The sequence below is a fragment of the Piliocolobus tephrosceles genome, chromosome 1 (genome assembly GCF_002776525.5).
Source record: "Piliocolobus tephrosceles isolate RC106 chromosome 1, ASM277652v3, whole genome shotgun sequence".
NCBI classification, from domain to species: domain Eukaryota; kingdom Metazoa; phylum Chordata; class Mammalia; order Primates; family Cercopithecidae; genus Piliocolobus; species Piliocolobus tephrosceles.
In genome coordinates, this window is record NC_045434.1 from 10,669,903 (window position 1) to 10,682,638 (window position 12,736).

The 12,736-nt window shown below is 44.8% G+C and overlaps 1 protein-coding gene across 1 annotated transcript; it reads left to right on the plus strand.

The window, feature by feature from the left end:
• The first annotated feature begins 3,969 nt into the window (after positions 1-3,969).
• Positions 3,970-12,186, plus strand: ZP4 (zona pellucida glycoprotein 4). The gene is made up of 13 exons (XM_023216086.2): positions 3,970-4,427; positions 4,708-4,829; positions 4,916-5,018; positions 6,359-6,511; positions 7,306-7,493; positions 8,001-8,098; positions 8,989-9,119; positions 9,296-9,485; positions 9,557-9,707; positions 10,013-10,091; positions 10,349-10,351; positions 11,772-11,873; positions 12,059-12,186. The coding sequence occupies exons 1-13, from the start codon at positions 4,253-4,255 to the stop codon at positions 12,184-12,186; spliced, it is 1,623 nt and encodes a 540-aa protein (XP_023071854.2). The 5' UTR covers positions 3,970-4,252.
• The last annotated feature ends 550 nt before the right edge of the window (positions 12,187-12,736 follow it).

Consider the following 12,736-nt stretch of genomic DNA (forward strand, 5'->3'; position numbering starts at 1 on the left):
TCCTGTGTGGCTGGTCTCACATCAATTATACTCTTTCCTCATTGCAATGCCATGGGCTCAGTGAATTGATCTTGCCTGTGCAGCAAGTAGGACAAACCCATCAGGCAATTACATTAGTTACATTTGAGGGGGACCAAAAAACTCTACATAGATTTTTAGCTGCATGGGGGGTTGGCACCCCTAGCCCCCACATTGTTCAAGGGTTAACCATACTGACATCTCTCTCAAAATCCAACTACCCATTCAGTAGGGTCTCCCCCTGCCTATGAAAGGGAATGATGATTTTCCACCCATCATGGCAAAGGAAGGTGTGAAACAGGAGGGGAGAGACATCAGAACAGAGCAGGTGCTGTGCAGTCAGCACAGGAGACACTTTAGAGACAGGTCTTGTAACTTGGACACAAAAGAGGCATTGAAATAAGAGACCCAGTAATGGAAGTCATCTCAACTGACTCTGAATTACACTTCATTCTTGCTTGTTGAAAAGGAAAACCGTGTAAGTACTTACAGTAAATTAAGTTTGACATCTTCCTTCAGAAGACAAGCGTTCTAATTTCCACCACATGCAGAGAGCAGCTGGATGCGCCGTCCTTGCTCCCTAATTACTGATTAACACAACAATGGTCTAATCATCCCTCCATATTTGCGGGATAATTTTGATTATTGCTTCTCTACACTTGAAGTGGGCTTCCTGGGGCCTTGTTTGGTACTTCACCCTCCAGTTAGGAGGACCCTGCTCCAGTCACAGTGGGGCAATCACTGTTAATGCCAGACGAGGAGTCTGTACTCAATGGCCAGAAAGCATTGTACAAGACCTCCATGCTATCCAAACCTCGTGGGGTTATGTCCCTATTCTGCAGTTTAAAATGAAACACTCAAATGTAAATATGACCAGATTGAAGAAGGTTTTTGGAAATCACTGTTTGCCTTTCCCCAATTACACAGGTTGCCCTCATGACCTGAGTGGCCAGATCAGTGAATGAATGAGGAATGGGCAGCTTAGCTTCAGCCGCAGGACTCTTAAGTACTTTAGTAAGGAACAGCGGGGGAATCCTTAAGCCCGCCTATAAAATGTGGGTCGCATGAATACTACCATGACTATAGGGCTTTTGATACGTCTGTACAGGTTAGGATGTCTCGTCTTCTGTTTATAATGGCACTAAAACAACTTTTAAATGACTGGGTGATTCTAACATAAGACAAAGAACAGCATTTGCCCCTTCAAATTCAAAGGACAGACCATTCATGTTGTGATAATAGTGGGTAGGATGATTTTCTGTTAAGCCTGGGGCTCCTCAAGGTGGATCACACATTATCAGTGCATTTTCTCATCCTGAAATGAAGTGATGATGTTCTTGGAAGATTCAGCAGAGGAATGAGCATAAAATTACCTAACCCCAGCCCTGCCGGCATTATCTTGGGATCCATCTTTGACCCTCTGCAGCATCAGAGAGATGGGTGTGCTCCTAGGTGGACTTCGAGATAGCTCCACATAGTTCCAAACATCTGTGATTTTTCAACTTCATTATGTAAACACAGGACCTCATTTAGGAATGCAGGCTCACGAGTATAGGCTGTTCCTCAGCCTCCCTGCAGATCAAATGAGTGCACTGCTTGGCATTTGCTTTCCATTTGCCACCCTTCTTACCTTCATCTCCCAGGCTGGTCCTGTTGATGTTAGTAACAGTGTAGCAATTATGCAACAAGCACTGTACATATATTATTTCATCTAATCATCTGTTGTAATAATACTGTCCGCGTTATTATCCCTATTTTACAGATATAAAAACTGTAACTGAGAGAAAGAGGTTAATGCATTGACAGAGGTTGCAGAGTAACAGTCAGAATTTGTACCCAAGTCCACTCATTGTCAAAACTCACGTGACACAGTATACTATATTGCCTCCAAGTATGAGCAAAAGAAGTAACTCTCCTTGACTTTTCACTACTTTGTAAAGCTGTTGGGAACAGGTCCCCCCAGAATCTGGCCATAAACTGGCCCCAAAACTGGCCATAAACAAAATCTCTGCAGCACTGTGACATGTTCCTGATGGCCATGACGCCCACGGTGGAAGGTTGTGGGTTTACCAGAGAGAGGGCAAGGAACACCTGGGCCCCCCGGGCGGGGAGGGGGGGGGGTGCCGCTTAAAGGCATTCTTAAACCACAAACAATACATGAGCGATCTGTGCCTTAAGGATATGCTCCTGCTGCAGATAAGAAGCCAGAGTCCATCCCTTTATTTCGGCCCATCCCTTTGTTTCCCATAAGGAATACTTTTAGTTAATCTATAATCTATAGAAACAATGCTTATCACTGGCTTGCTGTCAATAAATATGTGGGTAAATCTCTGTTCGAGGCTGTCAGCTCTGAAGGCTGTGAGACCCCTGATTTCCCACTCTACACCTCTATATTTCTGTGTGTGTTTAACTCCTCTAGCACCGCTGGGTTAGGGTCTCCCCGACTGAGCTGGTCTCGGCATAAAGCAGTATTAGTAAGTGTAGTCAGGAGACTGACCTTTTAACTCCTGAGACATCTCGCATGACTCAGATCCTCAGATTCTTTCTTATATGTGCAATCACATGATATTTACTTGAAGGAAAAATACTTAAGGGTTATGAGTTTGAGCTCATCATAAAGGAAATGAATTTGTACCAGTGAGGTTTGGAAACTACATTTTCAAGGGGGTTAGCCCTAGGACATGGCCACTAACGAAAGCATATTCATTGATTCAGTCTCTACTCAGAGAAGCTACATCCAAGGCACTCAGGATGCAGTGACAAATGAAACAGTCCCTGGCCTTACGTGCTTCTAGTAGGCAAACTGAATAAGAAAGAGGTCATTACAATCCAACATGGCAAATCCTGTGAGTAAATGCATGTAACAACCCAGTGGTGAGCACCTAATCCAGGTAGAGGGTGTCAGGGAAGCCACATCTGTCTTTGAGGGCAGAGCCCAGCATTCCCACAATGTCATTTTTCATCATGTGGTTAAAAGGGCCACCAACTTTCCCAGGAAGACACATGCTTATTTGTCCTGTGTGATTAGTTGAAGAGAACTAGAGATATCTAGTTATACATTCTCAGTGCTTTGACTACAATTTTTAGTCAACTGAGAAATACCAGTCTAAACACAATCAGGGGAACAATTTGGGAATATTGGTGGAAGACTACAGAAGACAAATTTCCACACTCTCGCCTCTCCAGTGGGGAATGTATCCATTCATCCCCAAATCTCTTAGAATTCCTCTACAATCTGGTCTGACACTCTAGCCTAAAGAGTGACCAAAGTATATAAATTGTAGCTTACGTGGAAAACAAAAATGTAGAAAGCAAGCAAGAAACCCTGACATCTTTATGAAATATGCCTGAAACATAGCCAAATGATAAAATTTTCAAATAGCTGTAAGAGGCAGAACCAGTTTGAGGAATTCATGACCTAATCCACATTTCCCCCAGATTCTGTGGGGAAGCACTGTAGGACAGTTACGGCAATGAAACGCTTTGGAATTTGTTGAAAAATTGCCGTGGTAGGATTCCCTCTAAGAACCAAGAAAGCGTTCAAAATCAACCTTTCTCAAGAAACAAGTTTAGATTTTTCTAGAATTTCAAGACAGGCTCTAATTATACAGAAACTTTCCTAGAATGGGTGGAGAAGGTGACAAGGCTTCTCAAGGGCCACACCTCTCACCCAGCAATGTTGACTGAGCACTCACTGCTTGGCCAAGCCCTGTGCCAGGCACTTGCCATAGAATCTCTCGCTTAATCCTAAAACCACCACTGCCAGGAGATAGCATTCCCATTTTACAGATGAGAAAACCAAGATTCAGAGAGTTCATAGCGTACCCAGACCCCATAGCTCAAAGACAGCAGTTTCACACCCAAATATGCAAAATTCTAGAGGGAGGTCTTCTGAAGTCAATAAGCTCAACAAACTAGTGGAACAAATGCTACACTGAGCAACCCTGACGAAGTTTTCTTTCTTTCTTTTCTGTTAGATAAAAGTTACTTTTTCTTGGGCTCTGAAGTCTGCCTGGATTGTGGTAGTTAATGTGAGGCAGCTGCAGACTGTGCCCCAAAGCAAATGAGGCTAGAAGAATTACCCTTTCTAAAAGCATCTCACCTGAGTGTCACAAAGATGTGCAGCTGAAACCAAGCCTGCCTTCTGTACATAAAGGAATCTGGGCAGGCAGACCCCCGGTTCTTGGGAGAGGAGGTGGAGAGCCTACGGCCGGTAGGAACTCCTGGTAGCATTATGTGGCTGCTGCAGTGTGTCTTGCTGTGTGTTTCATTATCTCTTGTTTTGAGTGGTCAGCATAAGCCTGAGGCACCAGGTTATTCCAGTGTGCTCCATTGTGGGCTGTGGAGCTTCCAGTTTGCTGTAAACCTTAGTCAGGAGGCAACTTCTCCTCCTGTACTGGTAACTTGGGGTAAGTTTGATGACTTGCCTTGCTTAGCCAAGCAATGATGTCTCCTCTACTAGCTAAGACGTCTCCCCTACCTTCCTGTCTTGATACTTTCCCCCTCTGAGCCTGTCGCATCTTTCTGTAAAAGAAATAGTCTAAGTTATAACTACGTCTGATCTGAATCTGATTTCCCTCTTGTTCCTCTAATTGACAGTTACTCCTTGGGGTTTAATGGCAAGGCTGACTGTCCTTTCTGGTACTGGAGACTGACTGCTGTCTTTTCACCTCTTCCCCACCCCTCCAGACAACCAAGGGCTGCTGCACAAGCTGCAGAATGACTCTGACTGTGGCACCTGGATAAGAAAGGGTCCGGGCAGCTCCGTGGTGTTGGAGGCAACCTATAGCAGCTGCTATGTCACTGAGTGGGTGAGTATGACCCAGTGGCCAGGGACACTGAGTGAAGCCCCTCATGCTACCATCCAGGCTGACTCCCCAAGGGCCTGTCTCTCTAGGACTCCCACTACATCATGCCAGTCGGAGTTGAAGGAGTGGGTGCGGCTGTACACAAGATGGTTACAGAAAGGAAGCTGCTCAAGTGTCCTATGGATCTTCTAGGTAAAGGCTGGAAGCTCTCAGGATCTGGGAGGGGTGAAAGTGCTCTTGGTCATCTCTGACCTGCTCTGTGCAGTGACACCTGACATTAATGAAGGAAGGATCGTGTCCCAAGTCTCACCTCCATGGGCAATCCTTAGAATAACTACCAATTGAGATTCCTCAATGCCGAGGCACTGGGGGGTGTAAGGACTTCAGGTGTTACCTTCCCTAATCCTAACCTAGTGCTGCAAACACTACTGCTGGCCAGGTGCAGTGGCTCATGCCTGTAATCACAGCACTTTTTGAGGCCGAGGCAGGTGGATCACCTGAGGTCGGGAGTTCGAGTCCAGCCTGACCAACATGGAGAAATCCTGTCTCTGCTAAAAATACAAAATCAGCCAGGTGTAGTGGTGCATGCCTGCAATCCCAGCTACTCGGGAGGCTGAGGCAGGAGAATTGCTTGAACCTGGGAGGCAGAGGTTGCGGTGAGCTGAGATCGTGTCATTTGCACTACAGCCTGGGCAACAAAAGTGAAACTCCGTTTCAAAAAAAAAAAAAAAAAACCTATCTCTTGCCAGGAAGTTTGCCCAAGGGCCTATCACCGGTGAGTGACTGAGCTGGGATTCAAAGAACTCCCAGAACCAGGAGTTTTTCACCCATGGGGAGAATGATAGGAAAGAAAACTGAAGCTAGCAAGGGGACTTGGAACAACACCTCCACGGAGCTAGATGTGCACTGAGACGAGGACCCAGGTCTCCCATCCCACTGGCTGGAGGGGTATCTGATCATTTCCCTAAGGAAACAGTAGGAAGTATGATGCCTACTCAACTTCAGAAAGTCTCGCCTGACTGAGAGCCCATCCTCAAAGTCAGAACAGACTCAAACTTTCAATCCCCTCTTCTCACCTGCCTTCCTTCCTAACACATAGCCAGGATCAGCAGCACTAATAAAATGAGGACTCGCAGGCCCCACCCCAGTTCTGAACCAGACCTGAATTCAAAAACAATCTTCAGATAACTCATATCCAAACTAAGGCTTGAGAAACGCCTCTACAGAACAGAAGGATTGTTACTTGAAGGAGTAAGAAGCCTCTACTGCTTCTACCAATCTTGTTAGCATTCTTTAATTTTAAAAAAACTAATGTCAGGGCACTTTTACAAGGTGACTTGATGTTGACAACTTCCCAAGACTTAATCTACAACATGTAACCACTCAAGACTGTATCTACAATATGGAATAGATACACCTATTGCAATCATCTACACATCTACAGGAATCCAAAGTCAATGATTTGTATCAAAATGGTATTCAAGACTAACTTTTCCATTACCTAACCTGACTTACTCTTTTTCAAAACCTAGCCCGAGATGCTCCAGATACTGACTGGTGTGACTCCATCCCAGCGCAGGACAGGCTGCTGTGTGCACCTTCACCCATCTCTCGAGGAGACTGCGAGGGGCTAGGCTGCTGTTACAGCTCTGAGGACGTGAATTCCTGCTACTATGGAAACACCGGTGAATAACTGAGCACACCTCTGAAACCAGCTGAGGAAGTGTGCCAATTAGTGAAATCCGGAGAGGGCTTTGCTCAGAAAGCAAACATAAGTGATAGCAGGCTGCCATGTAGCCACGCATCCAACAACACTGGATCCCAAAGTAACAGACCTTTCTACAGCTTCCACTGTCCGTTCTCCCAGAATCTAGATATAAAGCCAATAACACTTAGACTTGAAGGCTAGGTGCCAGATAATTGCTAGTGCCAGATACTGCTAATTGAGAGAAACTTAACTTTTCTCCAAGGAATAGCGACTTTGGCTGATACTCTGGGATTGTTTAGGGAGCCTCACTTCAAGGCTGTTGCTTTCTGCATGTTTCAAATCCTGCTCTGAGGTTTTCTAACATAAATTCAACCTCATAGAGTATTATAGGTTCGTGCAGAAATAATCACAGCCTTTAGCCACAATGGCAAAAGCCGGGATTACTTCTGCACCAACCTAATACATTGCACACTCTATTCTAATATCTTAATCTTAACTGACAAGCAAAATGAGGTAGGAGCTACTATCCCCCTCTTAAATGAAACTGAAGGAGGTGCAATACCTTGCCTGATGTCGCACAATAAGTTGGGGAGGCAAGACTCAACCCCAGGAGCTCATTTAGAGCCTGGGTTAAACTGGGTGGCTGATCTTGCACTGATTTCATCAGCTGGGAACTTCTCAGTGGGATTAAAAGTAAGTGGTTAGACTTTCATCTGGTTCTCCCCTTAATGGGAGAGATGACCTGCCTTCAGCACAGCTGCTCTGTTTCAGTGACCTTGCGTTGTACCCGAGAGGGCCATTTCTCCATCGCTGTGTCTCGGAATGTGGCCTTACCGCCACTGCTCTTGGATTCTGTGCGCTTGGCCCTTAGAAATGACAGTGCGTGTAACCCTGTGATGGCAACACAAGCTTTTGTTCTGTTCCAGTTTCCATTTACTTCCTGTGGCACCACAAGACGGGTGAGCAGTTGGGCTTTGTTCCTGGCTCTGGAATTCGGGTGGGAATGTCGTAGTGACTAGTAGGGGAGAGGTGAAATACGCTGGCCATGAAGGATACTTGTGACTACTGCTTAGAGTTTGGGAGAGTATCTAAGGCAGGAGAACGCCGCATCACTGAAAAAGTTAATCTCTTCTGGGTGTTCAGCTAACAGCATCACAGCTGTGATCTAGCTAAGGGACTGTCATTTACCAAGCTATAGAGAAGAAACCAGCAGGGATGCTGACTGGAATTGGTAGTGCTTCAGCTGCTTCTTCTAGGTACTCAAATTCCTCTTCCAATTCCTTTGTCCTGAAATAAGGCAAAGTGATAACTTGCCAGGATGTCACTGCTATGTGTTCTCACCTCTGCTGAAGGAATAGGAAATGTAACATACAACAGGGTAGCATTGCTGAGGACTTAGACCAGATCTGAGTCAAGCAGCGTAATGCTAACAGAAACAATCAAGATTTCTCCATCTGTTCCTGTAGATCACTGGAGACCGAGCAGTATATGAAAACGAACTGGTGGCAACTAGGGATGTGAAAAATGGGAGCCGCGGCTCTGTCACTCGTGACAGCATCTTCAGGTAAGTGCTTGCGTAACCTGACCCTGCTTGACCAGAATGACTTCCCCCCTTCCATAAAGTGGGCATTCTTGGGTAGCCCTGAATCCACAAATGAGCACTCCTCAGTACTAGGAGAACCTGTCGGCTACCTTGGTTCACCAATCTCACTGCCCATTACTTAAGTCCATCTGTATTGCTGTCTCCAACCCAACCTAAGTCTCAAGCTCACCTGGAGTTCTGCTATTTCACTTAACGACTTTTTTCTCATTTTGGCCTTCTCCATTCTACATTTCAGCCTACATTTCTCCATTTTACATCTTGGCCTTCTCCATTGTCCATGCTGTAGCCAAAAGAATTCCTCTAAAACCTTAGGTCTATCGTATCACACACCTTAAAGCCATGGAAAAAACAAAGCTTTAAGATGAACATCAGGACCCTGCATAAAACAGCTCCTACTTCATCTCCAGCCTGTTCACTTTGAACATTCTCAGTCCCTCACTCACTGTTCCCCGATTGCAGCCTGGTTCTTCTATGGAACTCTCAAAGGTTCTCAAGCACTTACTTGCCTCCAGGCTTTGTTCTATATTGCGTGAGGCTCTCCATCTACCTCAACCTTATTTTCTTTCACCTTCATATCAAGGTACCGCTAAGGTCTTCCCTGATCTCTACAGTAGGTATGTTTCTCATGATGCATCTTTATTTGTGTGCTTATCTCCAATTCAAACATTGGTCCTACTTGCATATTGGTCTCCCCAACTAAAATACAGCTCCCAGCAGGGCGGGAACCACATCCATCATACTTATAAACTTGTCTAGCACTTAATGTTTTCCTTTAGTTAAAAAGAAAGGATGTATATAACTGACACCTGCCTCTCCCACAACCAACTAGTTAAAATCTTGTTTTTCTGCAGGCTCCATGTCAGCTGCAGCTACTCAGTAAGTAGCAACTCTCTCCCAATCAAGGTCCAGGTTTTTACTCTCCCACCACCCTTTCCTGAGACCCAGCCTGGACCCCTCACTCTGGAACTTCAGATTGCCAAAGGTATGACCCCCTTGGCTGGAGTATCTGGCATATAGTCTAAATCCAGTCTTCTGGGGGCATGAAGACCTTAACTTAGTAACAAGACACTTAAGCGGCTTGGGGTTATTTAAGGGGATGAGAGTTCCTCAAGTCACTGAGAGGTTACTACTTTAAATCCTTATTTCTGCTTCTTGCAGATAAAAACTATGGCTCCTACTATGGTGTTGGTGACTACCCCGTGGTGAAGTTGCTTCGGGATCCCATCTATGTGGAGGTCTCCATCCTTCACAGAACAGACCCTTCCCTGGGGCTGCTCCTACATGAGTGTTGGGCAACACCCAGCACAGACCCCCTGAGTCAGCCACAGTGGCCCATCCTGGTAAAGGGGTAAGTGATTCTTTCATGCACCTGTGCTGAGACTCTCAAGCCCATCCTGACTGCTGGGTCTCTTGGTCTAGCTGCCCCTACATTGGAGACAACTATCGGACTCAGCTGATCCCTGTCCAGAAAGCCTTGGATCTTCCATTTCCTTCTCACTACCAGCGCTTCAGCATCTTCACCTTCAGCTTTGTGGACCCTGCAGCGGAGAAACAGGCCCTCAGGGGACCGGTAGGATGTTCCCTTCCATGACCTTCACCAGGGCTCCCCAACTTAAAACTGTTTCCATGTCCTGTTACTCTGCAGCCAAGGAAGCCCTTTAATGCTGGCTGTTGGTACTCAGAGCAACCCTTGTTACCAATCACATGAGTGGCATCTGTCAACTGGACTCCAGTTCCTTAGTGCTATTGTGATATCAACTTGGACCATATCAATTTTCCGATAACTTCCTGAACCTCTTCCTGGGGAGACAAAGCAGGTTTAGAGACACGTAGCATGGGGATACTACAAATGATCTGAATTCTGTTGGCTCCCAGGTGCATCTGCACTGCAGCGTGTCAGTCTGCCAGCCTGCTGAGACACCATCCTGTGTGGTAACCTGTCCTGATCTCAGTCGTGAGTATCTAAGCTGATTGTATGTTAGAGGACAGACTTGAATGAATCTTGAGTCCCATGTCTAACCTTTCCTAGTCTCTCGCTAAACAACTCAAACTGAAGATTCATCTTACTAAGGCTTCTCTAATTACTTGCAGTGCCACAGAACAAAGGTGACTAGCTTCCCAGAATCCCATGTCTACGATAAGCTATAAATGTTTGGGTAACCGTCAACCTTAGCTTTTTCCATATGAACTTGAATTCATCCACAAACCAAGGCAGTTTATGGCCATCTTATGTCTCATTTTAATAAGAATACACCTGGATAGTAAACATGTCTATACCTGCTTGACAAGTCTGGCAATGCAGCCTAAAGATCTATAAGTAGAATGAGTGGACCTAGAATGTGGTCTCTAGTTGGTTGGGGTCAATGCTTCTAAGTCAATGTGTCTGTATGTCTACCTGATTCTACCTGTACTTGTCTAGCCTCTGAGTTGGCATTCATGACCTCTGAAGCTTTAAGTCCCTTCTAGCAAAACTCATAGTAACTAAATGGTGCTTATTATGCAAAGTACAACATTAAATACTTTAACTTCTCCAAAAATGCATATTATCCCTACTTCTAAAGAATGAACCACCTTAGATTAAGGTCCTACAACTGGCAAAAGAAGTAGAATTGAAACAGTTCTACACTGTTTCTTTTTTGAGACTAGTTCTTGCTCTGTCATGCAGGCTGGAGTGCAATGTCATGAGTATAGTTCACGGTAGCCTCAACCTTCTGAGCTCAAGTGATCTGCCTAGTTCGGCCTCCCAAGTAACTAGGACTTATAGGCATATTCCACTATACCCAGCTTATCTTTTTTTGAGAGGGAGTTTTTCTTTTTTGCCCAGGCTTGAGTACAATGGTGACATCTTGGCTTGCTTGCAACCTCCGCCTCCCGGGTTCAAATGATTTTCCTGCCTCAGCCTCCTGAGTAGCTGGGATTATAGGCATGTGCTACAAAGTCCAGCTAATTTTGTATTTTTAGTAGACAGGGTTTCACCATGTTGGCCAGGCTGGTCTTGAACTCCTGACTTCAGGTGATCTACCCATCTCGGCCTCCCAGTGTTGGGATTACAGGCGCGAGACACCACACCCAGCATTTTTTTTTTTTATAGAGATGGATCTTGCTATGTTGCTTGGGCTGCTCTCAAACTCCAGAAATATTTTTCCTCACAGTCCACCTGCATGTCTTTGTTTCCCATTCTTCCACTTGCCATCTTTCTTAATACAACATGGAATACAGAAACATAAAACAGTATATTTCAAGTGAATCAAATTGTTTTATTTCATTTGAAAACCAGATCTAAACTCATTAAATTTCTCTGCACTTCAGCCTCCAAGTTCTGTTCTACTAGTTACCTTTGAATCACAGGGAAAGATCTCTGAATTATAAACATGTTACTGTCAAAGGACTCTGTTTAGAAAAGCATGGCAGTTCAGGGATAGTTTCTAACATCTTTATAGCAAAGTCCTGGTGAAACTAAGGTAATGGCATCAGATACAAAATCTCAATTGTTCAAGTATGTATTAATACACTTAATGAGTTTTTTTTAAGGCATAGAACCAAGCTTTAAAGAGACTTGGCCTTGTACCAAAACATTTTCTATCCCTGCCCTATGTGTGCAAAAACTAATTACTAGGTCTCATTTCTCTAACAGGAAGAAATTCAGACACCATCTTTCAGAACACTACTGCTAGTGTTTCTAGCAAAGGCCCCATGATTCTACTCCAAGCCACTAAGAACCCTCCAGAAAAGCTCCGTAAGTATCCAAGAGGGAGGAGATCTAACTAGTGAACCAAACTACCAGTCAAACCAACTTCTTCCTTTCTCCCCCTTGTGTTCTAGTCAAAAGAAATTGACCTTCCTGTAGCAGACTGCTAGTCTTTGTTAGGACACCGACTCATTTGGTTTTAGCATACATTAATCTACCTTTTCATCCTCCAGGTGCTCCTGTAGACTCAAAAGTTCTGTGGGTGGCAGGCCTTTCTGGGACCTTAATCCTTGGAGGCTTGTTAGTATCCTACTTGGCTATCAAGAAACAGCTGAATTGTCCAGACCAAACATGTCAATAAAACCAGACTGTACTCCCAGCCTGTGCTGAGCTTCTCATTTAAAAGGTAAAAGCTTACTTTCAGACTAGTTCATCTCTTCATGTCATTTTGTCTCTTAAGCTTGGCAGTATAACTCAACTGAGAATAGAATAAAAACTGATACAAAAATTTCAGACTTAGCAGAGGTCTTAGGTCAGAACACAGAATAAAATTCTTCCATAAGATCAATGAAACTAAGGTAAAACTAATTATGAATCTAGATAGCTGGTTCTCAAACTTGAGTGTGCCTCAGGATCACAGGAGGGCTGGTAGAAACAGACGACTGGTCCCATTCTCAGAGTTTGATCCAGTAAGTCTGGACAAAGGCTTTAAACGCACATTTCTAACCATTTCCTAGATGATGCTGATCTTCCCTGGTGTGAGCACCAGACTTAAACCAATGTATAGAGGCTGTAATCCCAGCACCTGGGGAGTCCGAGATGGGCGGATCACGAGGTCAGGAGATCAAGACCATCCTTGCTAAACACAGTGAAACCCTGTCTACTAAATACAAAGTAGCCGGGCGAGGTGG

Excerpts from the sequence above, each read along its gene's own strand:
- ZP4 (XM_023216086.2), top strand. The coding sequence starts at position 4,253 with ATGTGGCTGCTGCAGTGTGTCTTGCTGTGTGTTTCATTATCTCTTGTT. Across the intron at positions 7,494-8,000 it reads CCTGTGGCACCACAAGACGG|ATCACTGGAGACCGAGCAGT; the intron begins GTGAGCAGTTGG and ends CTGTTCCTGTAG. Across the intron at positions 8,099-8,988 it reads ACTCGTGACAGCATCTTCAG|GCTCCATGTCAGCTGCAGCT; the intron begins GTAAGTGCTTGC and ends GTTTTTCTGCAG.